General features: G+C 42.3%; 1 protein-coding gene across 1 annotated transcript in view; it reads left to right on the top strand.

Annotated features, from left to right (window-relative positions):
* The window catches only part of ATF7IP2 (activating transcription factor 7 interacting protein 2), a 93,550-nt gene that overhangs the window by 61,026 nt on the left and 9,423 nt on the right, over positions 1-23,101 (top strand). Inside the window, exons 7-8 of the mRNA XM_056534727.1 lie at positions 11,229-11,275; positions 18,896-18,948. Coding sequence (XP_056390702.1) covers positions 11,229-11,275; positions 18,896-18,948 — 100 coding nt within the window. The remainder of the gene's footprint in view (positions 1-11,228; positions 11,276-18,895; positions 18,949-23,101) is intronic.

The following is a 23,101-nucleotide window of genomic DNA, read 5'->3' as shown; positions in this document are numbered from 1 at the left end:
TTCTGGGAAAATTTGATTAATGGCCTATCAACAGGTAAGTGGTGGTGTCTGCATCCCATTGATCAGTTATTGATTGCCAATTTCCAGCATGGCCAACCACAAACCCCCCCCCCCCACAATGCATAAATATTGCAGTAAGCTTTGGAACTGGTCAAAAAGGGTATAATTCAATAGCAGATACATGTTGAGTCTAAGAGGTTGAGAATCACTCATTGTGCCTCGATACTCGTTGATTGTGCATGCGTCAGCAAACTACCCTGGGTCTGCAATATGCTTTGTAACTGCTACTGTGTCGCCAGTTTTACAAGTGTATAAGAAGTGACGGATGCATTTTATTTACAGTGATGTTTTAACCCCTTAAAGAGTACCTGTCACCAAATAATAAAACTTTTAAGCCCATTTTCCCCTAAAGGACCAGAGCGTTTTTTGCACATCTGACCACTGTCCCTTTTAAGCATTAATAACTCTGGGATGCTTTAACTTTTCATTCTGACTCAGAGAGAGATTTTTCGTGACATATTCTACTTTGTTAGTGGTAAATTTTTTCGATACTTACATCATTTCTTGGTGGAAAATTCCAAAATTTGCTGAAAGGATTGAAAATTTAGCATTTTTCTAACTTTGAAACTATCTGTTTGTAAGGTAAATAGACATTCCAAATAAATGATATATTGATTCACATATACAATATGTCAACTTAATGTTTGCATCATAAAATTGACATGTTTTTACTTTTGGAAGACATCGGAGGGCTTCAAAGTTCATCAGCAATTTTCCAATTTTTCACAAAATTTTCAAAATCGGAATTTTTCAGGGACCAGTTCAGTTTTGAAGTGGATTTGAAGGGCCTTTATATTAGAAATACCCCACAAATGACCCCATTATAAAAACTGTACCCCTAAAAATATTCAAAATGATATTCAGTAAGTGTGTTAACCCTTTAGGTGTTTTACAGAAATTGCAGCAAAGTGAAGGAGAAAATTCAAAATCTTCATTTTTTTTTTTTTTTACACATGTTCTTGTTGACCCAGTTTTTTTATTTTTACAAGGGGTATTAGGAGAAAAAGCACCCCAAAATTTGTAACCCAATTTCTCTCGAGTAAGGAAATACACATATAAGGTATTTCAAGTGTTCGGCGGGTGCAGTAGAGGACTTAGAAGGGAAGGAGCAACAATGGGATTTTGCAGAGTGAATTTTGCTGAAATGGTTTTTGGGGGGCATGTCGCATTTAGGAAGCCCCTATGGTGCCTGAACAGTGTAAAAAACCCCACATGGCTTTTGGAAACTACACCCCTCAAGGCACGTAACAAGGGTCCGGTGAGCCTTAACACCCCACAGGTGTTTGACGACTTTTCGTTAGTCAAATGTGTAAATAAAGAAAAAAATATTTTTTCGCTAAAGTGCAGTTTTTCCCCCAAATGTAACATTTTTACAAAGGGTAATGGGAGAAAATTCCCTCCCAAAATTTGTAACCCCATCTCTTCTGAGTATGGAAATACCCCATGTTAGGACGTAAAATGCTCTGCGGGCGAACTACAATGCTCAGAAAAGGAGTCACATTTGGCTTTTGGAAAGAAAATTTTGCTGAAACGATTTTTGGGGGGGGCATGTCGCATTTAGGAAGCCCCTATGGTGCCAGAACAGCCAAAAAAAAAAAAAAACACATGGCATACTATTTTGGAAACTACACCCCTCAAGGAACGTAACAAGGGGTACAAGGAAGCCTTAACACTTCACAGGTGTTTGACTACTTTTTGTTAAAGTTTAATGTGTAAATGGGGGGGGGGGAGATTTCACTAAAATTCAGTTTTTTCCCCAAATGTTACATTTTTACAGGGGGTAATAGGAGAATATGACCCCCAAAATTTGTAACCCCATTTCTTCTGAGTATGGAAATACCTCATGTGTGGACGTCAAGTGCTCTGCTGGGGCACTACAATGTTCAGAAGAGAAGGAGCGCCATTGAGGTTTTGGAGAGAGAATTTGTCTGGAATGGAAGTCAGGAGCCATGTGCGTTTACAAAACTTTGTCTGGATTTGAAGGCCACGTATGTTTACGAAGCCCCCATAGTGCCAGAACAATTAATAAGGGGTGCAGGGAGTATTTACACCCCATTTACATTTTTCATTTTCACGGACCACTGTTCCATAAATAACACCTGTGGGGCGTAAATGCTCACTGTACCCCTTATTACATTCCATGAGGGGTGTAGTTTCCAAAATGGGGTCACATGTGGCAGGGTCCATTGTTCTGGCACTATGGGGGCTTTGTAAAAACATGTGGCCTTCAATTCCAGACAAATTTTCTCTTCAAAAACCCAATGGCGCTCCTTGTCTTCTGAGCATTGTAGTTCGCCCGAGTACTTTACATCCACATATGGGGTATGTTCTTACTCAGAAGAAATAGTTACAAATTTTGGGGGGATTTTGTTTTCGTATTTTCCCTTATGAAAATGAAAAATTTAGGGTAACACGAGCATTTTAGTAAAAAATTTTTATTTTTCATTTTCCCATTCAACTTTAATGAAAATTCGTCAAACACCTGTGGGGAGTTAAGGCTCGCTATACCCCTTGTTACATTCCGTGAGGGGTGTAGTTTCCAAAATGGGGTCACATGTGGGTATTTTTTTTTTTTTGCCTTTGTCAGAACCGCTGTAAAATCAGCCACCCCTGTGCAAATCACCAATTTAGACCTCAAATGTACATAGTGCGCTCTCACTCCTGAGCCTTGTTGTGCACCCGCAGAGCATTTTAAGACCACATATGGGGTATTTCCGTACTCAGGAGAAATTGTGTTACAAGTTTGGGGGGTCTTTTTTATTTTTTGATCTTTTTACCGCTTGTGAAAATAAAAAAGATGGGGCAACACCAGCATGTTAGTGTAAAAAAATTTTTTACACTAACAGGCTGGTGTAGATCCCAACTTTTCCTTTCATAAGGGGTAAAAGGAGAAAAAGCCCCACAAAACTTTGTAGTGCAATTTCTCCCGAATATGGAAATCCCCCATATGTGGCCCTAAACTGTTTCCTTGAAATAAGACAGGGCTCCATAGTGAGAGAGCGCCATGCACATTTGAGGACTAAATTAGGGATTGCATAGGGGTGGACATTGGGAATCACTGGCGTAGAATATCCCTGACAGGGTGCCTTCCTGCTGTTGCTAAACTCCCAGCATGCCTGGACAGTCAGTGGCTGTCCGGAAATGCTGGAAGTTGTTGTTTTTCAACAGCTGGAGGCTTCGTTTTGGAAACACTGCCGGACGATACGTTTTTCATTTTTATTGGGGCGACAGTGTAAGGGGGTGTATATGTAGTGTTTTACCCTTTGTGTTAGTCTAGTGTAGTGTTTTAAGGGTATATTCACACTGGCGGGGGGTTACGGTGAGTTTCCTGCTAGGAGTTTGCGTTGCGAAAAATTTGCTGTAGCTCAAACTTGAAGCAGCAAACTCACTTTAATCCCGCCCGTATATATGTACCCTGTACAATGACCTGGGGGGAAAACATCCAGCTGTTTCAAAACTTCAACTCCCAACATGTACTGACAGACTTTTGCAACAGCTGGAGGCACCCTGGTTGGAAAACCTTCATTTAGGTTCTGTTACCTAACTCAGTATTTTCCAACCAGTGTGCCTCCAGCTGTTGGAAAACTACAACTCCCAGCATGTATGGATTGCCAAAGGGCATGCTGTGAGATGTAGTTATGCAACAGCTGGAGGTATGCAACTACAACTCCCAGCATGCCGAGACAGCTGTTTGGGCATGCTTGGATTTGTAGTTTTAAAACATCTGGAGGGCTACAGTTTAGAGACCACTGCACAGTGATCTCCAAACTGTGGCCCTCCAGATGTTGTAAAACTACAAATCCCAGCATGCCCAGACAGCAAACTGCTGTGTGGGCATGCTAGGAGTTGTAGTTTTGCAAGATCTAGAGGGCCACAGTTTAGAGACCACTGCACAGTGATCTCCAAACTGTAGCCCTCCAGTTGTTGCAAAACTGCAAATCCCAGCATGCCCAAACAGCTGTCTGGGCATGCTGGGAGTTGGTAGTTTTGCAACATCTGGAGGGCTACAGTTTAGAGACCACTGTATAGTGGTCTCCAAACTGTAGCCCTCCAGATGTTGCTAGGCAACTCACCGGCTTCCGTAGGATCCAGGGAGCCGCATCACCACCCGCTACCGCCGCAGATGGGTAAGTGGACCTTCGGCGCCGGTCTCTGTCGGTTCCCCTGCTCTGCCCGGACAACAATGGGTGGGTAGAGCGTGCGAAACGAACGTTAACACCCCCCCCCCCCCAATCTGCTATTGGTTGTCGCTTCTGAACGACCAATAGCAGGGATGCCACCCCTGCCACCTCACTCCTATCCCTTCAGGGGGATCGCGGGTGTCTTGGACAACCCGGAATCGCGTGGATCGCAGACATTGGGGGGGGGGGGGGTCTCGGGAGCCCCCTGGGCATTGGCACGGAGTGCCTGCTGATAAATATCAGCAGTGACCCTGGTCCGGTCCCGCGGTACAGGTGCGCCCTTGTCCTTAAGTACCAGGGAGCGAAGGTGTACCTGTACGCCCTTGGTCCCTAAGTGGTTAATATAGTGTTCCTTGTATAATTAGCAGACACTTTCCCATTCACTTGCTTTTAAAATTATCAACATAAAATGTAATAGATAAAACGGCCAATAGGTGGCTCTGTTCTGTTCCCTGTCACAATTAATACAGTGAATTTGGTCTCCTCCCGGCCTGGCAGGAGACCAAACTCATGAAGTGCTTCTCTGCACTGGGCTTGATTCACAGCTGCATAGAGCCTCACAGAAAGATGCATAGAGCTTGACGTCTTCTATTCATCACAGGACTGCAACTATGTGAGGGCTAAAGTGATCCCCCAGCAGGCTTAAGTGGTGTCATGCCTGCTTGAAAACGCCCACTTTCTCCTGCTTGGAGATTGCACTCAGCAAGAATTAAAGGTATGATACAGAGCTACTTAAAGCTTATAAAAGTTTATTTGATGACAGGACCAGTCCAAATAAAATTTTTGGACTTTTTTCCTCCTTGCCTTTTAATAGCTATAACTCTTATTTTTTCATTTACATACCCACAATTGCATGACCAATTGTGCATTGTAAGGACATCTTTAACTTTTCCATAACATATGCTGTCTTTATTTCTTTATATCTTTTTTTTATTGCCATTTTTGTTGTTTTGTATACTGGGCTACATGATCAATAGTTTTTATTGATATGATTTTGGTATTGATGAAAGTTTTTGATTGCTTTTTATTCCTTAAATTTTTTGGATTAGTATATTTTTTATATTTATGCCATTCGCCATCCAGGAGAAATTGTTATATTTTGATATAACAATACCAAATATTTTTTTTTTTTTTTTATTGGATATAAATGGAAAAGGGTGGTGGTTTAAACTTTTAGTATATAAGGGGTTGATTTATGTAAAAACTTTAGATATTGTTTTTTGCAACTTTCTAAGTCCCCCAAGAGACTTTTATGAGCAATGATTTGCACTGATCTCTATCTGCGCTCTATTGATACAACCTTCTGCAGACAGGCTTTATCAATAGAAGAGCCAGGACAAGCCCTCTGGCTGTCAGGACAGTGTTTGGATAATTTTTTTGCATTTATGCCGTTGACATTGCGAAATCAGAAATGTGATTATTTCAGACAATTCTGCACTCAGCAATACTAATTTTTTATTTGGGAAAAGGGGAGTAGGTAGAACTTTAACTGGGTAGATAAAAAAAAAAAAAAAATCCTTTTTTTATTTTAAAGACTTACATACTGAGTGGGAAATTGGGCAAATGACACTACTAAAAACTGTTTAGATGCCGCAATTGCTATTGATTGCAACATCTAAACAATTAAATGGCAGGCATTAAAAATTACTCACCAAGGCTTAATCATACTCCCAGGAAGTGTTTAATAATACAGATGGGTAGACTGAAGAGTCCAGAGTCCCACCGAGATGCCAAGAAATAAACCGGCCACCACAAGTTATGTTAAACGTTATGTTACGGATAGGGTAGAGAGACAAGTGCGGGCGGCGGCAAGATTTAAGGAGGCTAGTGAGTGTGTCAGTGTGAGTGACTTCCGGCATGTAAAGTCTTTGTCACTCATACTGACACTCACTAGCCTCCTCGGTCCTGCCGCTGAGGTGCTGCAGCCGCCCACACTTGTCTCCCTACCCGGTCAGTCTGAACCCGGCACTTAGTCTCTGCCTGAGTAGCTCCACACCCGCTGTGCTGTCTACAGAACTCTGGTTACGTAAACAATGTAGCACCCTGGTTTACTAGCTGGTAGCTATGCTGTTTGTGCAGCCCTCACTAACAGTCTAGGGCTAAATGAAAAAGGTTCTTGCGGAGTATTCAACAGTTCTATTTGCTGAATACTTCACAAATACATTCAGCTCTAGTATTAGGCTGTTAGTATTGTGAGGGATGTGTTAACAGTGTAGCTAGTAAGTCAAGAAGCTACTAAGAGTTGCACTGACAGGCTAGGGAGACAAATGCTGGCGGCTGCGGCACCTCAGTGGCAGGACTCGAGATGCTGGTAAGTGTGTCAGTGTGAGTGGCTGTTGGTATGCCAAGTCAGGAGGCTAGTGAGTGACTAAACCCATACCGATATAGATAGGTAACAACTGCCTCAGGGGGTCACAAGGTGTGATGTGTTTAGCAGCGGCAGTGATTGTCTCAGTGCTTGCACGCTACCCGTTCTTGTTCAAAAGCAGATCATTTCAATATCCCGGAAAGTCAGTAGTACCGGCGTGCCTCATGAGACCCAGTGCGAACTAAACTTTTGACTTGTCGGGACAACATGTGAAAGGTTTTAGATTTTAATGACAATTTCTGATAATAAATGTAACAATTTGAGACACTGTACATGAAAAAGCTATTTATAGCGTAGTAAAGAGAGAAAAATCTATCTCCTTCCCCTCCAATCTCAACACTCTCATGAGGACAGTTAAATTCATTGGAGGATGAGATGGAGGGGCTCCTGACACCTCCTTGCACTAGGTGCATTACATTTCCCCTTTTTGTGGTTGGGATGATTTCCACATGGATAATGGGTAATTTTCATTAATCATGGCATCATATGTAATTCACTGCTCTAAAAAATAAAGGGAACACTAAGATAACACATCCTAGATCTGAATGAATGAACTAATCGTATGAAATACTTTCGTCTTTACATAGTTGAATGTGCTGACAACAAAATCACACACAAATTATCAATGGAAATCAAATTTATCAACCCATGGAAGTCTGGATATGGAGTCACACTCAAAATCAAAGTGGAAAAACACACTACAGGCTGATCCAACTTTGATGTAATGTCCTTAAAACAAGTCAAAATGAGGCTTAATAGTGTGTGGCCTCCACGTGCCTGTATGACCTCACTACAATGCCTGGGCATGCTCCTGTTGAGGTGGCAGATGTTCTCCCGGACTTAAGCATCCTGGACAGTCTGTGGTGCAACGTGGTGTTGGTGGATGGAGCGAGACATGATGTCCCAGATGTGCACAATCTGATTCAGGTCTGGGGAATGGGCAGGCCAGTCCATAGCATCAATGCCTTCCTCTTGCAGGAACTGCTTACAAACTCCAGCCACATGAGGTCTAGTATTGTCTTGCATTAGGAGGAACCCAGGGCCAACCGCACCAGCATATGGTCTCACAGAGGGTCTGAGGATCTCATCTCGGTACCTAATGGCAGTCAGGCTACATCTGGCAAGTACATGGAGGGCTGTGCGGCCCCCCCAAAGAAATGGCACCCCACACCTGTCACATGTCTGTCACATGTGCTCAGTGTGAACCTGCTCTCATCTGTGAAGAGCACAGGGTACCAGTGGCAAGTTTGCCAATCTTGGTGTTCTCTGGCAAATGCCGAACGTCCTGCACTGTGTTGGGCTGTAAGCACAACCCCCGCCTGTAGACGTCAGGCCCTCATACCAGTCTGTTTCTGACTGTTTGAGTGGACACATGCGCATTTGTGGCCTTCTGGAGGTAATTTTGCAGGGCTCTGGCAGCGCTCCTCCTGCTCCTCCTTGCACAAAGGCGGAGCTGTCCTGCTGCTGGATTTTTGCCAACCTACTGCCTCCTCCACGTCTCCTGATGTACTGGCCTGTCTCCTGGTAGTGCCTCCATGCTCTGGACACTACGCTGTCAGACACAACAGACCTTCTTGCCACAGCTTGCATTGATATACCATCCTGGATGAGCTGCACTACCTGTGCCAATTGTGTGGATTGTAGACTCCTTCTCATGCTACCACTAGAGTGAAAGCACTGCCAGCATTCAAAAGTGACCAAAACATCAGCAAGGAAGCATAGGAACTGAGAAGTGGTCTGTGGTCACCACCTTTAGAACCACTCCTTTATTGGGGTGTCTTGCTAATTGTCTACAATTTCCACCTGTTGTCTGTTCCATTTGCACAACAGCATGTGAAATTGTCAATCAGTGCTTCCTGAGTGGACAGTGTGATTTCACAGAAGTGTGATTGACTTGGAGTTACATTGTGTTGTTTAAGTGTTCCCTTTATTTTTTTGAGCAGTGTATGAATTGGTGTATATGTATTAGCTCTATGACATTATGCACTTTATATTAAATATTGATTACTTATATATAAAACATCACTGATATGCCATTGTGCACATTATAATGTAATATTAATTAGGTGTATATACATTAAAGCGCTTCTGTAAGATCCTACAAAAAATAAAAATACATTTTTGGGGGGATTTCTCCTTTTACGCCTTGTAAAAATAAAAAAAATGGCTCTACAAGAACATATTAGTGTAAAAAAATGAAGATTTTGAATTTTCTCCTTTTCTTTGCTGCTATTATAGTGAAACACCTAAAGGGTAAACAAACTTTCTGAATGTCATTTTGAATACTTCGAGGGGTGCAGTTTCTATAATGGGGTCCATTATGGGGGATTTCTCACAGAAAGGCCCCTCAAATCCACTTCAAACTTAACTGGTCCCTGAAAAAGTAGACATATTGTATATGTGAATCAATGTACAATTTATTTGGAATGTCCATTTCCTTACAAGCAGAAAGTTTCAAAGTTAGAAAAATGCAAGATTTTCAAAATTTCATGAAATTTTGGGATGCAAGTAACTCCCAAAATTTACCACTATGTTAAAGTAGAATATGTCACGAAAAAACTGTCTCGGAATCAGAATAAAAGGTAAAAGCATCCCAGAGTTATTAATGCATAATGTGACAGTGGTCGGAATTGCATAAAAGCACTGAGTCCCTAAGGGGTTAAGAAAAGGTAGGGCCAATGACACTTCCAAGGTTGCAGGGTTTTTCAGTTTTTTTGCATTTTCATTTTTTCCTCATCCCCTTTCAAATTTGCACCTAAAATTCAATATTATGGCTTATTATTTTGTGCCACCAATTCTACTTTGCAGTGACATTAGTCATTTTACCAAAATGTCCACGGGAAAAAAAATTATTGTGCCACAAAATTTAAGAAAAACACAATTTTGTAACTTTTGGGGGCTTCCGTTTCTACGCAGTACATTTTTCGGTAAAAATGACATCTTATCTTTATTCTGTAGGTCCATACGGTTAAAATGATACCCTACTTATATAGGTTTGATTTTTTTATTACTTCTAAAAAAAAATAAAAAAAATAAAAAAATCATAACTACATGCAGGAAAATGTATACGTTTAAAATTGTCATCTTCTGACCCCTATAACTTTTTTTATTTTTCCGAGGGTATGAGGGCTAATTTTTTGCACCGAGATCTTAAGTTTATATCGGTACCATTTTTGTATTGATTGGACTTTTTGATCGCTTTTTATTCATTTTTTCATGATTATAAAAGATAACTATTTTGGACTTTGGAATTTTTTTTGCACGTACGCCATTTAATTAACAATATATTTTTATAGTTCGGACATTTCAGAACACGGCGGTACCACAGATGTTAGTTTTTATTTACAGGTTTTTTTGTTTTTTTTTTATGGGAAAAGGGGGTGATTCAAACTTTTATTAGGGAAGGTGTTAAATGATCATTATTACCTTTTTTTTTTCACACTTTTTTTTGCAGTGTCATAGCCCCCCCTTAGTGGCTATTACACTGCACATACCGATCTCATACACAGGTCATTGCGTGCATTGACACGGCAAAGATCAGTGTTATCGGCGGTCATTTGCTCAAGCCTGGATTTCAGGCTTGGAGCAATCAGTCGCCGATCGGATGCGACAGAGGCAGGTAAGGGGACCTCTGCTCGCATTCTAGCTGATCGGGATGTCGCGATTTCACCGCAATGGTCCCAATGAGCCCGACTGAGCTGCCGGGAAGCTTCTACTTTAATTTTAGATGCGTTGATCAACTTTGAACGCCGCGTCTAAAGGGTTAATAGCGCACGGCACAATGATCCGTGCCACAGGCTATTAGCCCAGGGTCTTGTTTTCATTAGCCGGTGGGACCGTCCCAGTATGACGCGGGGTCGCGCGTTATATACCGGGCGCAGGGCGTACAGGTACGCCCTGCATCCTTAAGAGGTTAATCTATTAACTAGCCCACAATCAAATGATATGCCTACAAATATTTGTGGCAAACCCATTCTCTGTCCATTGAACTCAGTGGCCCGAATGTAGTCTACTACTGACTTTTCATTACATCTCCGCCATGTATAGAGCGACCTCTGTAGCGCATACCGCACTTGAAACTATCTTGGCGTACAAGCACATTAAATGTCAGAAAAGAAATAAAAAGGAAGCCTCATTGATCATAATGTATTTCTTCTGAATTTATAGCTTGCTCCTTAGATGCCTGCATCATCTTACAAAACATGATAGGTGACTGTTCAGGAGAAAAGTCCCCTGTACTAGCTATATATTTACTATATGTAAGATGAGCCTTGTGTCCTTAAAAATGGTCTTTTTCAATATTAGATGTTTCTTTGTAAAGCTGTTTAATCAAAGCAGGAATATTCTGGTAAAAACCCAGCTGGGATGACTGACTAACAAAATCTTTTTTGAGCAGCAATAAACTGCTCCTTCAAGGAGGATTTGCGAATAACTTTCCAGATCATGCCAATATAATTTACATATTAGTAGATTCTCTTTACCAGTTGTTACTGGCATATTTTGTTGCATAAGCTATAGTATTTATAGAATAGCTTCCTAGTTTATGCTATTTAATGTTTTAAACCTGTATTGCAAGAAAACCATTCAATGCCCTCATTTTATGTTGTTTTTTTTCTCAGCAATTCAGAACCTACAAACAGTGCTTCCAAAAAAGTGGGCAGCGCAGGTACGAAGCTCCTTAATACTTTTACTAGTATTGTGTGTTTGCTGAAGAAATGTTATATCATAGCCCCACCAACATCTGCCTTTCCATATGGCATGGTGCCATCAAATTTTGCCACTTTGGCTTGGTGAAATGGGCAAAGCAATTTTAAAGAATTTGGCTTATAGCTGTTGATCCATAGTTAAGATCAGTAGTTATACAAAACAAATCTGTGTAGCCTTAGCATTAAAGGGGTTTTTGCATCAGACATATCATAACCGCATGATTTTCTGGGATATTGAAAGGATTTTGCACAGGCTAGATTTAAAATAAAACAGAATTTTACACTCCCCTAAATCCATTACCGCTTCATTGTCCCACATCAGGTCTCCTGCAATGACATCATGTACATACATTGTTTATGTGATGTTGAAGTCAACCATTGGCATTAGTGATCTTTGCTTGCCTAAATGGCATGTGACTGCTGAGGCCTGTGAGTGCTTGCAGCTCCTTGTAAACTATGTACATGATGTTGTAACAGGAGGCTCGACAGGGAAGATGGAGTAGTAGTGGTGCTTGAGCAATGGTAGATTTAGGAGTAAGTTTTTTTTTGTTTTTTTTCCATTTTAGGTCCTTTCCAGCCTGTGCACAGTTTTGTAAAAACCCTGGGTACCTCTTTAAAGGAGTTATCCAGGGTTATAAAAAAACAGCTGATTTCTTTAAAACACAGCACCACACTTTTGTTCAGGTTATGTGTGGTATTCTACCTCAATTCTCTTGAAGTGAATGGAGTAAAGTTGTAATACCTCACTCAGCCAGAGGACAGTTGTGGTGCAGTGTTTTTTAAGAGATCAGATCTGTTTTCTTATCCTTGATAAACCCTTTAAAGGGGTACTCTGCCCCTAGACATCTTATCCCCTATCCAAAGGATAGGGAATAAGATGTCTGATCGCGTGATCTCTCCTGCAGCACCCCTGTCATCTGGTGCACAAAACGAGCTTCGCTCCGTGCCTGATGACTGGCGATGCAGGGGCCCAGAAGATCATGGTGTCACAGCCGTGCCCCCTCGTGAGGTCACACCCCACCCCCTTAATGCAAGTCTATGGGAGGGGGGGGGGAAGCCTTACGACCCTTCCATAGACTTGCATTAAGGGGATGGGGTATAACACCACGATCCTCTGGCCCCTACATCGCCAGTCATCGAGCATGGAGCGAAGCTTGCTCCATGCACCAGATAACTGGTTCTGCAGGAGAGCTCGCGTGATCAGACATCTTATCCCCTATCCTTTAGATAGGGGATAAGATGTCTAGGAGAGGAGTACCCCTTTAAGCAAACCGAACAGCCAAAATTACTTCCATACAGATTAGAAGAGGTACTGTACAGTCAGTTTAGTAAACAGCATCTCTTTGTTTTTGGTAAACTGTAGCAAAGTTGTGAAAAGTTTGTTAAACTATTGGTTTCTATTTACTACTCTACTATAAAGCTGTTTGTCAAGAACCTGAGCCCAGTCTTTGCTTGGATGCCTGTAGTTTCCTTAAGTCATCAGTAGTCACCTCCGTGCTGATGTGCCCACTATGAAGTACAGCATGTTATAAGCAGGCTTACAGCTGTGCTACCTTCTTATTTTCTAGTGATCTTCCACACACAGCTACTTTCAGTCAGGTAAAACATTCCATTGTTTTTGTCATCAATAAAAGATTTATCCGCTCACCATTCCACCAAACTTGTGTGCGGACTTGACATCAGAAAGAGTGAGACCATTATCATGGTATAAAAAGAAGGGGAGTCCAACGTGGCAGTTCTCTGAATAAACCATATGCAGTTTCTTTGTTGCTTGCTGCATTTGTTTTTTAATATGAAAGAATATAGAAGCTGCATATGGTTTATAAGAGAATGGTCTTTCTGGATTTGCCTTCTTATACATTTTCTACATTATACCTTTTTGCAAGGGATTAATCAGTCCTAAGTCATACCTCCTAGATACTGTGTATTTATGCTTTATTTACATTGGCCATTTGTTTCAATAATTTAATTGCAGTTACTGTAAATTATTGCACTGTACTTAAAAAAAAAAAAAAAAAAAAGCATAAAAACACAGAAAATCTGCATCTAGAAGACAATTACTGACTGCACTCTCCTGTCGCTATCACGAAGTCCAAGGTGGTGTATACTGAAGATGTAACTGTAAAAGGTGTGCAAAGGTGAACTTGATTAGAGTACCTATCACCATCTAAACTTTCCCTAATCCCCCTCCCCATCTGTCCCTGACTCTGACTAACACTATCCCTGACATTTATTTTGCTTTAAAAATACCTTTTTTCTATGCTCTCCAGTAGCTCAATTCAACCGCACAATGCAGAGGAGGTTGCCATAGCAACGGCAAGTCCGAGGAGAGAGCAGATAAGCAGTTCATATATAATTAGCCATGTGGATAGAGGGGAGAGGAACTGAGAAAAAGAGAAGAGGGAATGTATCCTCTCTGTTTGCTCCCTACTTGTGTATGAGCTGAGTGCCCCCCCTCCCTCCTGTCTGTCTGTCTGAGAGGCTGGGAGCTGCACAGAGCAGATTTCAGACTCACTCAGTCCGAAATGCTTGCTGATAGGATTGCTAGGGAGACCCCTATTGGAGAAGTTTTTAAGGTAAAAAAAAAACATGAAAGGAGGAATTTTTTTTATATAAAAGCAATTAAAAAGTTATTCAGTAGGGCTTTATCTTTAATATATAAAAAGTTTGTTTCATGAGAGGTACACTTTAAATATGTTGGTAAACACCTGCAGATACATTGATGAATTGCTTACAGTGCTACTCCAGTATCATGTGCCCAACATTGCTCCCTTTAGCTGTGCTATAGCTGTATGTAATAAAGCTAAGCTCAGCAATGTTTAGAAGCCCCATATAGAACGAATGATGTGCTGGCTGCTTAGGTGTGCTGCCTTACTATTTGTCCGCAGGATAGTTGTTTGCCACATGGATCTTTTTAGTGGCCAGAGCTTTATTTTTTGTAATACAGAAGTGGTAGTCAACATTTAAACCTTTATCAGGCCGCTTTATCAAATGAGTGATTTGGTTTATTATACATTTTAACACCAAACACTTTTTCTCAGTTTTCAGTATATTATATCAATAATCAGAAGTAAAATGAACCTTTTGTGAAATGAGATGGCAATCTATAAAAAAAAAATGAAACCTTTGTAACCTCATCCTGAGATGTACTTCTGTTTTCTGTTCTACTTGCTTTTTCTCTTAATTTAGTACTTTTCTTGTTAATTGCTGGTGAAATGCAAACGTGCTCACCTCTCATATCCTGTCAAGTAGACACATGAAATAAAGTGCAGCACCTAGGCTGCCCGCTTCTGTCCCTTTTTGTCATCAGGCGGGGTTTGAAAACTCAGACCCAGACCAGTAAAAACTTCTGACTTGTCCCTAGGACATATCAGAAGTGTTTCAAAGCCACAGGTATGCTTTAAAGGGGTACTCCACTTCTCCACCTTTGGAATCACTGCCACGCCCCCCAATGCAAGTCTCCAATAGATTTGCATTGAGGGAATGTGGCGTCACAAGGGGTGTGGACATGATGCTACGACCCCCGCAGACTGCACCCAGCATTCAGAACAGTGTTTCCCAACCTTTTTCGGCTCGGGAGCCCCCTCAGAAAAAAAGTCTCGGTCGCTCTTCATTTTGGGATGCCTTACTGATGGGGTATATGCTCTTGCCACTAGGAGGCGCTGACGCTAGGAAAAAAAGTCTGTTCCACCCTGGCAGGATATACCCGCCCACCTGCAGTGAAGTAATCAGTTTTAGCTAGTGTCATCTAGAAGGCAAGACACAGGTCTGGGAGCTCCCCTGACCTGGTATTTTTTTCTTATTTTTTAGAAAGGGCTGTTTAGTCAGATTCTTTACTCTTTTGTTTCCCTTTTTTAGGTGGGGGTTCAGGAGCATGGCGCTACCTGTTCCCCCATATGCGGCTAAGGGGCACGGGTCATAACAGTATGCACAGTTTACCCCTTCCCGCCAACACCCAGTGCCTGGAGTTGCACCTAGGGTCCGGGTCCCCCTATCTTCCCTGCTCGTCCTGTCTGTCGCAGCATGATGTGATGCAAGTAACTAAAAAAGCTGGCTGAAGACATCTCTAGGGGAGTATGGTGTCTGAGGTGTGGGCTTTCTTTCTACAGGTCACAGGGATTTTCTCAGCAACAGGAGCATCACTCTGTTCTCCTTTCTTAGGTTGCACTGGTTGTCTGCTAGAGGCATATTGAAATGGGTCTGTACTTGAGTTTTCCTCTCGTCCACCTTTGTTTTCCCTTTTCTGGAGGGACTATTTTTTGTTGATTATTTTCTGCTGCCCAGATGTTGCCGTCTCGCTGTTCCCACTGTATAGGTGGAGTATCTGGCTGGGCCCTTGGTTTTTGCTGACTGCATTCCACAGGGCCTTTTTCCTGCCTAGGCTTGTGGGCTTCCTGTCCACTATCGCAGCTTGGCTCTCTTCTCTGTTGGAGAAGTTTGTACAATCTACCTGGAAGGGGTGTGTTCTTCCTTCCCTTTTGTCTGGGTGACTTGTACTGCACTGACACCACAGTCATCTGGAGTCAGCCTTCCTGTGCTCAGACCCTGAGATTCCCATCTGGGTTCTCATTTGTTTCTCCCTCCATTCCCATTCTGGCGGGATGTCTCTTTGGTGTGCTCTGGTCCACTCGGACCACCAGGTCGAGGACTGGTTGGTCTCCTTGGCTTGGACTCTGTTCTAGGATGCTGTGGCGTGCCTCCTTATTAGGCAGCTCTTCCGGTCCCTCGGGCCTGGGTGATGGTTCAGGTCTTGGGCATGTGTAGTGTTCGGCCAAGACTTCTCTGCGATCCCATTGATCGGGGCGGTCTTTCGGTTCTGCACTCGTTTACTTCTTCATGGAAGTTTTGTCGCCCGCAGAGTTTTTTTTCCTCAGAAGTCTGCTTTTCTTAATCTTCAGGAGATGCCCCCCTTTTTCAGGGGGTTTGTCGCTCCTTTCTTCCTTCGGGGTCCAGGTCCTCCCGAGTTGGAGGGCGTTCAAGCTATCCGCATTACCCCAGTACAGCTTTTTCGCCTTCTGTGTGCTCATGGCGGGTCCCTGGAACAGCGGTTTTTGGGCCTGCAGCTGTTTCGGTCTTGCTCTCATGCATCAGCCCTTTCCAGAACATCATCCCTGGGGTTCCTTGTTTCTCTATATGACCCGGGTGCATTGGGTCTGTACAGAGTATGGCCCTTTCCTTTGGCGTCCTAGTCAGTCTCCTTGGACGGCGGATCTTTCAGAAGTTCCATTTCTTGGCCTAGTGTGTCTCTGCCCTGGGGGCTCGACCGCAGGCCTTGTGGACATGTGAGTTCAGTCTTGGGACTGATTCCTTTCTCTGGTGGTTGTTTTTCCCCACACTAGGGGACTGCTTTGATACGTCCCATCAGTAAGGTGTCCTCAAATGAAGAGCGGCCAAGAAAAGGAGATTTTTTTTTTGTACTCACTGTAAAATCTCTCTCTCGTAGCTTTCATTGGGGGACACTGCACCCACCCATTTCTTCATATTTTTTCTGGACTATTCCTTCCGGTTCTTGGGTTGTTTCTCCGGGATTCCTTTCTAGGGTCCTTCCGACGTATATCTTTGTTGGCTTCTCCTACTGCTTTGTGACAAAACTGATTACTTCACTTAAGGTGGGCGGGTATATCCTGCCAGGGAGGAGCAGACATTTTTTTTTTCTAGTGTCAACGCCTCCTAGTGGCAAGAGCATACAGTAACCCCCCCGACATGTGATGGCCCCGACATATGATCAAATCGACATACGATGGCCTCTCAGAGGCCATCGCATGTTGATGTCAGCATCGTCATACGATGCTTTTATATGTCGGGGCCATCGCATTAACTGCTATCCGACATCGCAAAATGCTTAAGCTGCTGCCGGATAGCAGTTTAAGCATCCCGGACAGGTTCACTTACCTATCCCCACTGCACCTGGTCCACCTCGCGATCCTCTGGTGTCTTCTGCATCTTCTCCGGGGTCCGGGCCTCACTTTCCGGCGTCGTTATTACGTCGCTGCGAACGCCGTCCCGGCGCATGAACGTAAGAACGTCGCCAGAAAGCGAGGCCCGGACGCCGGAGAAGATGCGGAAGAAGCCGGAGGATCCCGGAGCAGCAGGACAGCATCGGGAGCCCCTGGGTCAGCATCGGGAGCGGTGAGGACGCGGTCCGGAGCGGCGGGGACAGGTGAGTATTAAATGCACTTTTTACATTGCACGAATCCCTCAACATACGATGGATTCGAGAAACGATGGGTCGTCTGGAACGAATTACCATCATATGTTGAGGGACCACCGTATACCCAATCAGTAAGGTGTCCCCCAATGAAAGCTACGAGAGAGAGATTTTACAGTGAGTACAAAAAAATGTCCTTTTTCCGCGGGGTACCCCTACCGAATTTGATGAGCAAAAAAAGAGAAAAAAAGGGTGGGGGGTGTTAAACAGCCGCAATGCACAACATCAATTTATCTGTTGGCTATGTAGATTACAGTGCTGCTTTATACAGCAACTCACAAGTGACGTGTTCTAAAATCAGTATAGTTCCCTATTCTTCTCCGGGTCATCATAACGATTTCTTCCAGCCACAATACTTCACCATTAAACCTGCAAAACAAACTTATTAGGCTCTGCACTTTTCCTGCATCAGCCTCCAGATTCCCCTTTTACAAGTGAAGAGGAATACAGGGGTGTATAGGTGTAAAGGGGTAACAGAGGGGTGTAGAAGAGTGTATATAGGTGACACTGGGCGTAGGGGTGACAGGGGTGTACATGGGTAACGGCTGTTGGGGGTGTAGAGGAGTGTACATGGGTGACGGGGGCTTAGGGGGTGACAGGGGTGGACAGGAGTGACAAGGAGGTAAGAGGGGTGGGGTGATATAGGGACAGAGGGGTAAATAGTGGGAGTTTGACATTGGTAATGGGGGGTGGTCAGAGGTGTGGTGGACATGGATGACAGGATATTGGACAAGGGTGAAAGGGGTAACAGGGGTGACAAAGGGGGGGGGGCGGACAGGGGTGACAGAGGGAAGAGGGTGCAGTACCTTAATTAAACTTAGCTGTTTTTCAATGTCCTCCTTCAGGGGGCCGGGAGGATGGATGGTTCTGAGCACCATCCCCATTGCATATATCCCCCACCTGGCCTTCGCACCTGTGACTCACTCACGGCACCGCAAGGGGAGGGGGACGCTGTGCGCACATACACACAATGCGCACATGGGCGCCGCCGCCCCAACTATTTGGCCACTAAAGTGTACCTTTAATACTTCTTAGTTAAATGACTATTGTGAAGCACTGGGCACAAAAGTATTTTGTTTAAATAACATTTAATTTAAATCTCTGCACCTACATCTCTGAATCGGGGCCTTCTCCCTGCTCTATATTTTTCATATAGGAGGAGACAAAGCTCCATTGCTACACCTGTTTCCAGCCTAAGACCCAGTTCCATAGGATCACTTTTTACATTCTGTTTGCACAGTCCTGCAAAATAATTGACCATAGCATTAGATGTATGCTTTAAATCAGTGGTTCTGAAACACTATTTGCAAGCTCCATTGGTCATATATGGTAAACAATATAATCTTATAACATCTTTATTTTATTTTTTTAGCTATGCACAAAATCATGGAATCCATCATGGAGCATAGGAGGAGAGCACAAACAGTAAGCACCTTTGGGGGGGGGGGGATTTTCTCCACCACAAAAGGTTCTAAACCTGTTAGATATCAGAATTGTCTCTGTTGCTCAAAATTTGTGTGACTTTTTGCTAAAGTAATTTTGACTAAAATGACCTTTTGGTACACACTTTAGTTTTTTCACTTTGCAGTTGTTGCATTTTTTTTTTATAAAGAAAAGTCTCACATGTTATAAATCAGCAAGTTTGTTGCAACTATACAACAGCCCAGACTTATAAAACCTGGCTGTGGAGAGAATTTTACAAATAGTTTTTGCTCAATGTAAAAAGTTTGCTTACATGCGCCAAATGTATCCACCCCCGTGCAACATTATAATAAATCTGTCGCACGTAAGCAAAACCAAAGCAAATATAAATTGCTTCAAGACACACTATGATAATGTCCCTCCTTTTTTTTATGAAAGCTTTTAACCCCTTAACGACATAGGATGTAAATGTACGTCCTGGTGCCCTGGAATTTAACGCACCAGGACGTATATTTACGTCCTGTACATGACCGCGAGCACCGGAGTGGTGCTTGTGTCATGTGTGGCAGGTCCCGGCTGCTATAAGCAGCCAGGGACCTGCCGGTAATGGCACACTTCAGCTTTGATGTGTGCCATTAACCCATCAGATGCCGTGATCAATACAGATCACGGCATCTGCGGCAATGCGGTCACTAAAATGGATGATCGAATCCAGCATGGTGGCCGGAGGTCCCCCCTCACCTGCCTCCATCCGTCTCTACTGGTCTTCTGCTCGGGTCTGAGATCGAGCAGAAGATAGCCGATAATACTGATCAGTGCTATGCCCTATGCATAGCACTGAACAGTATTAGCAATCAAGTGATTGCTGTAAATAGTCCCCTATGGGGACTACTAACCCCTTAAGGACACAGCCCATTTTCACCTTAAAACCCCTTTACTCAACAGCCTGTTTTGGCCTTAATGACCAAGGCCTTTTTTTCAAATCTGACATGTGTCTCTTTATGTGGTAATAACTTTGGAACACTTTTACTTATCAACCCAATTCAGAGATTGTTTTTTCGTGACATATTGTACTTTACATTAGTGGTAAATTTTGATTGATATATTCAGCGTTTTTTGTAAAAAAAAAAATGAAAAATTTGGCGAAAAAAATGAAAAATTTGCATTTTTCTAGACTTTACATTGTATGCTTGTACCATAAATAGTCATCGCACCAAATTAATGATTAATTCACATCTACAATATGTCTACTTTATGTTCCCATCATTTGATAAACATAATTTTACTTTTTTAGAATGTTAGAGGGTTTATAAGTTTAGCAGCAATTTTCCAGATTTTCAAGAAAATTTCAAAATCTGATTTTTCAGGGACCAGTTCAGTTCTGAAGTGGAATTGAGGGGCCTGTATGTTAGATACACCCATAAATCACCCCATTTTATAACCTGCACCCCTTAAAGTAGTCAGAATGACATTAAAGAAGTTTATTAACCCTTTCGGTGCTTCACAGAAATGAACACAAAGTGGAGGCTGAATTTAAAAATTTCATTTTTTTTGCAGATTTTTCATTTTTATCCATTTTTTTCTGTAACGCAGTAGGTGTTGACAAAGAAATAAAACTCAAGATTTATTCCCTGAATTCTGACGTTTTTAGATATATCCCATATGTGGCCTTTGTGCGCTACGTGTCTCTCATGCAGGCCTCAGACATGAAGGAGTGCTATGTGGATTTTGGGGCACCCTTTTAGTTTAGGATATTTTGTTGGCATCATATAAAGTCGCAGAGGCCTTGGGGTGCAAAAATATTTTTGGGAGACAAGTTGACGCTTTTATTGGTACCATTCTGGGGCACATGTGACACTTTGATCGTTTTTTATTTTATTTTTTATGAGGTGATATACATAAAAAAATCTATTCTGCAGTTGTTTTTTATTAAAATAATTTAGGTCGTTCGTCATGCGGTATAAATGACGTGTTAACTTTACTCTGCAGGTTGATACGGTTACGGCGATACCAAATTTCTATGTTTTTTTTTTATATTTTAGTTCATTTATAGCATAAAACCAATTTTAAAAAAAAATCACGTTTTTAATTCGCCGTATTCTGTGAGCCATAACTTTTTTATTTTTTCACTGACGCAATTGTGTGAGGACTCTTTTTTTGCGGGACATGTTGATGTTTTTGGGGGGACTATTTTTGGGTTTGTGTTGGGGGTGTATTATATATATATATATATATAATTTATTTTACAATTTTTTTCCAATTTTTTTCATTTTATTTTTCACATTTTTTATTAAAATTTTTTTTCAAAAATTTTTTTTCACTTTTTTTTTTATTTCTTTTTCACTTTATTTCACATTTAACTTTTTTTTGTTTTACTGTTATACACACAATTCAATGGAGTACACATCTGTACTCCATTGAATTTTGCCTATGTCTGTCAGTACTGACAGGCATAGGAAAGATCAGTCCCTACCTTAGGTAGAGACTGATCACTCATGTTGCCATGGCAACGGAGGTTACTGTCAGTCCTCCGGTTGCCATGGCAACCATCAGCGCTCTGCTTTCACTTTGCAGAGCGCCGATGGTGACAGTTGGAGCTCCCTCCCTCTGTAATCCTAATAGACGCCGCGGTCACAGTGACCGCAGCGTCTACAGGGTTAACTCAGGATCGGAGCTGTGCTCCGATCCGGAGTGCTGCGGGCAGCCTCCCCCAACGGGGCCCCTCTCACCACCGATCGCTTCACTGAATGAAGCGACGGAGGAGAGGGGGAAGGAGGAGACCACCACCAGATCCCTGCTTTCGGTTCATCTGAACTGACGAACCAATAGCAGCGATCGCCGGCCGGGGACTGCTGCGATTGGTCCCTGGCCGGCTTCAGGGAGGTCCTGCTGTGTAGCACAGCAAGTTTCATAAAACTGTCACAGCGCGCGGCGGCGCTGTGACAGTTTATGTCCATCAGGTACATGTACCTGATGTTGCGCGAAGTCACCGCTAATCATCAGGTACATGTACCTGATTTTGCGTAAACGGGTTAAGGACGCCGCCAATTTTATTTTTGCGTTTTTGTTTTTCCCTCCTCGCCTTCTAAAATTCATAACTTTTTTTTTTTTTTTTATATATATTTCTATTCCCAGACCCAAATGAGGGTTTCTTTTTTGCATGAACAGTTGTACTTTGTAATGACATCACTAATTTTACCCTAAAATGTATGGTAAACCCTAAAAAATTATTTTTTGTGTAAGGAAATGTAAACATAAATCATAATTTAGCAAATTTGGGGGGTTTTGTTTTCGCACTGTACACTTTACGGTAAAAATGACATGTTTTCTTTATTCTCTGGGTCAATACGATTGAAATGATACCATGGTTACATACATTTCTATTATTGTACTGCTTTTAAAAGATCTCAAACTTTTTTTTACAAAATCAGTATGTTTAAAATTGCCCTATTTTGACCACCTCCAACTTCCTTATTTTTCCATATTCAGGAATGTGTGAGGGCTAATTTTTTGTGCCGTGATCTGTTTTGTTTTTTTACCACATTTGCATATATGTGACTTTTTGATCGCTTTTTATAAAAAAAAATTGCAGTTTGATGGGACAAAAAAGCTGAAATTTAACTTTTTTTTTTTTTTTTTTTTTTTACGTTTACGCCGTTTGCCATAGGGGATCATTAACATTATATTTTTATAGTTTGGACATTTACGCACACAACGATACCAAACATGTTGATTATTTATATATTTTTACGCTTTTTTTGTATTAATATGGGGAAAAGGGGTGATTTAAAACTTTAGTAGGGGAGGGGCTTTTAAACATTGATTTTACACTATTTTAGTCCCCATAGACTATTTATAGCAATCATTTGATTGCTAATACTGTTCAGTGCTATGCATAGGGCATAGCACTGATCAATTTTATCGGCGATCTTCTGCTGGATCTTCTCTGGTCTGCTGGATGGCAGATCAGTGCAGAAGACCCGGAAGACAGACGGAGACAGGTGAGATGACCTCCATCCGCCATCTTGGCTGATCTGATCCGCGGGCGATCAGATCAGCCATTATAAGTGCTGCACTGCCACAGATGCCTTGATCTGTATTGATCACAGCACCTGAGGGGTTAATGGCAGACATCAGCGCGATTGCTGATGTCCGC

The sequence above is a fragment of the Hyla sarda genome, chromosome 8 (assembly GCF_029499605.1).
Source record: "Hyla sarda isolate aHylSar1 chromosome 8, aHylSar1.hap1, whole genome shotgun sequence".
Classification (NCBI taxonomy): Eukaryota; Metazoa; Chordata; class Amphibia; order Anura; family Hylidae; genus Hyla; species Hyla sarda.
Note: the sequence above shows the minus strand (reverse complement) of the source record. Positions and strands in the feature narration are given on the sequence as shown.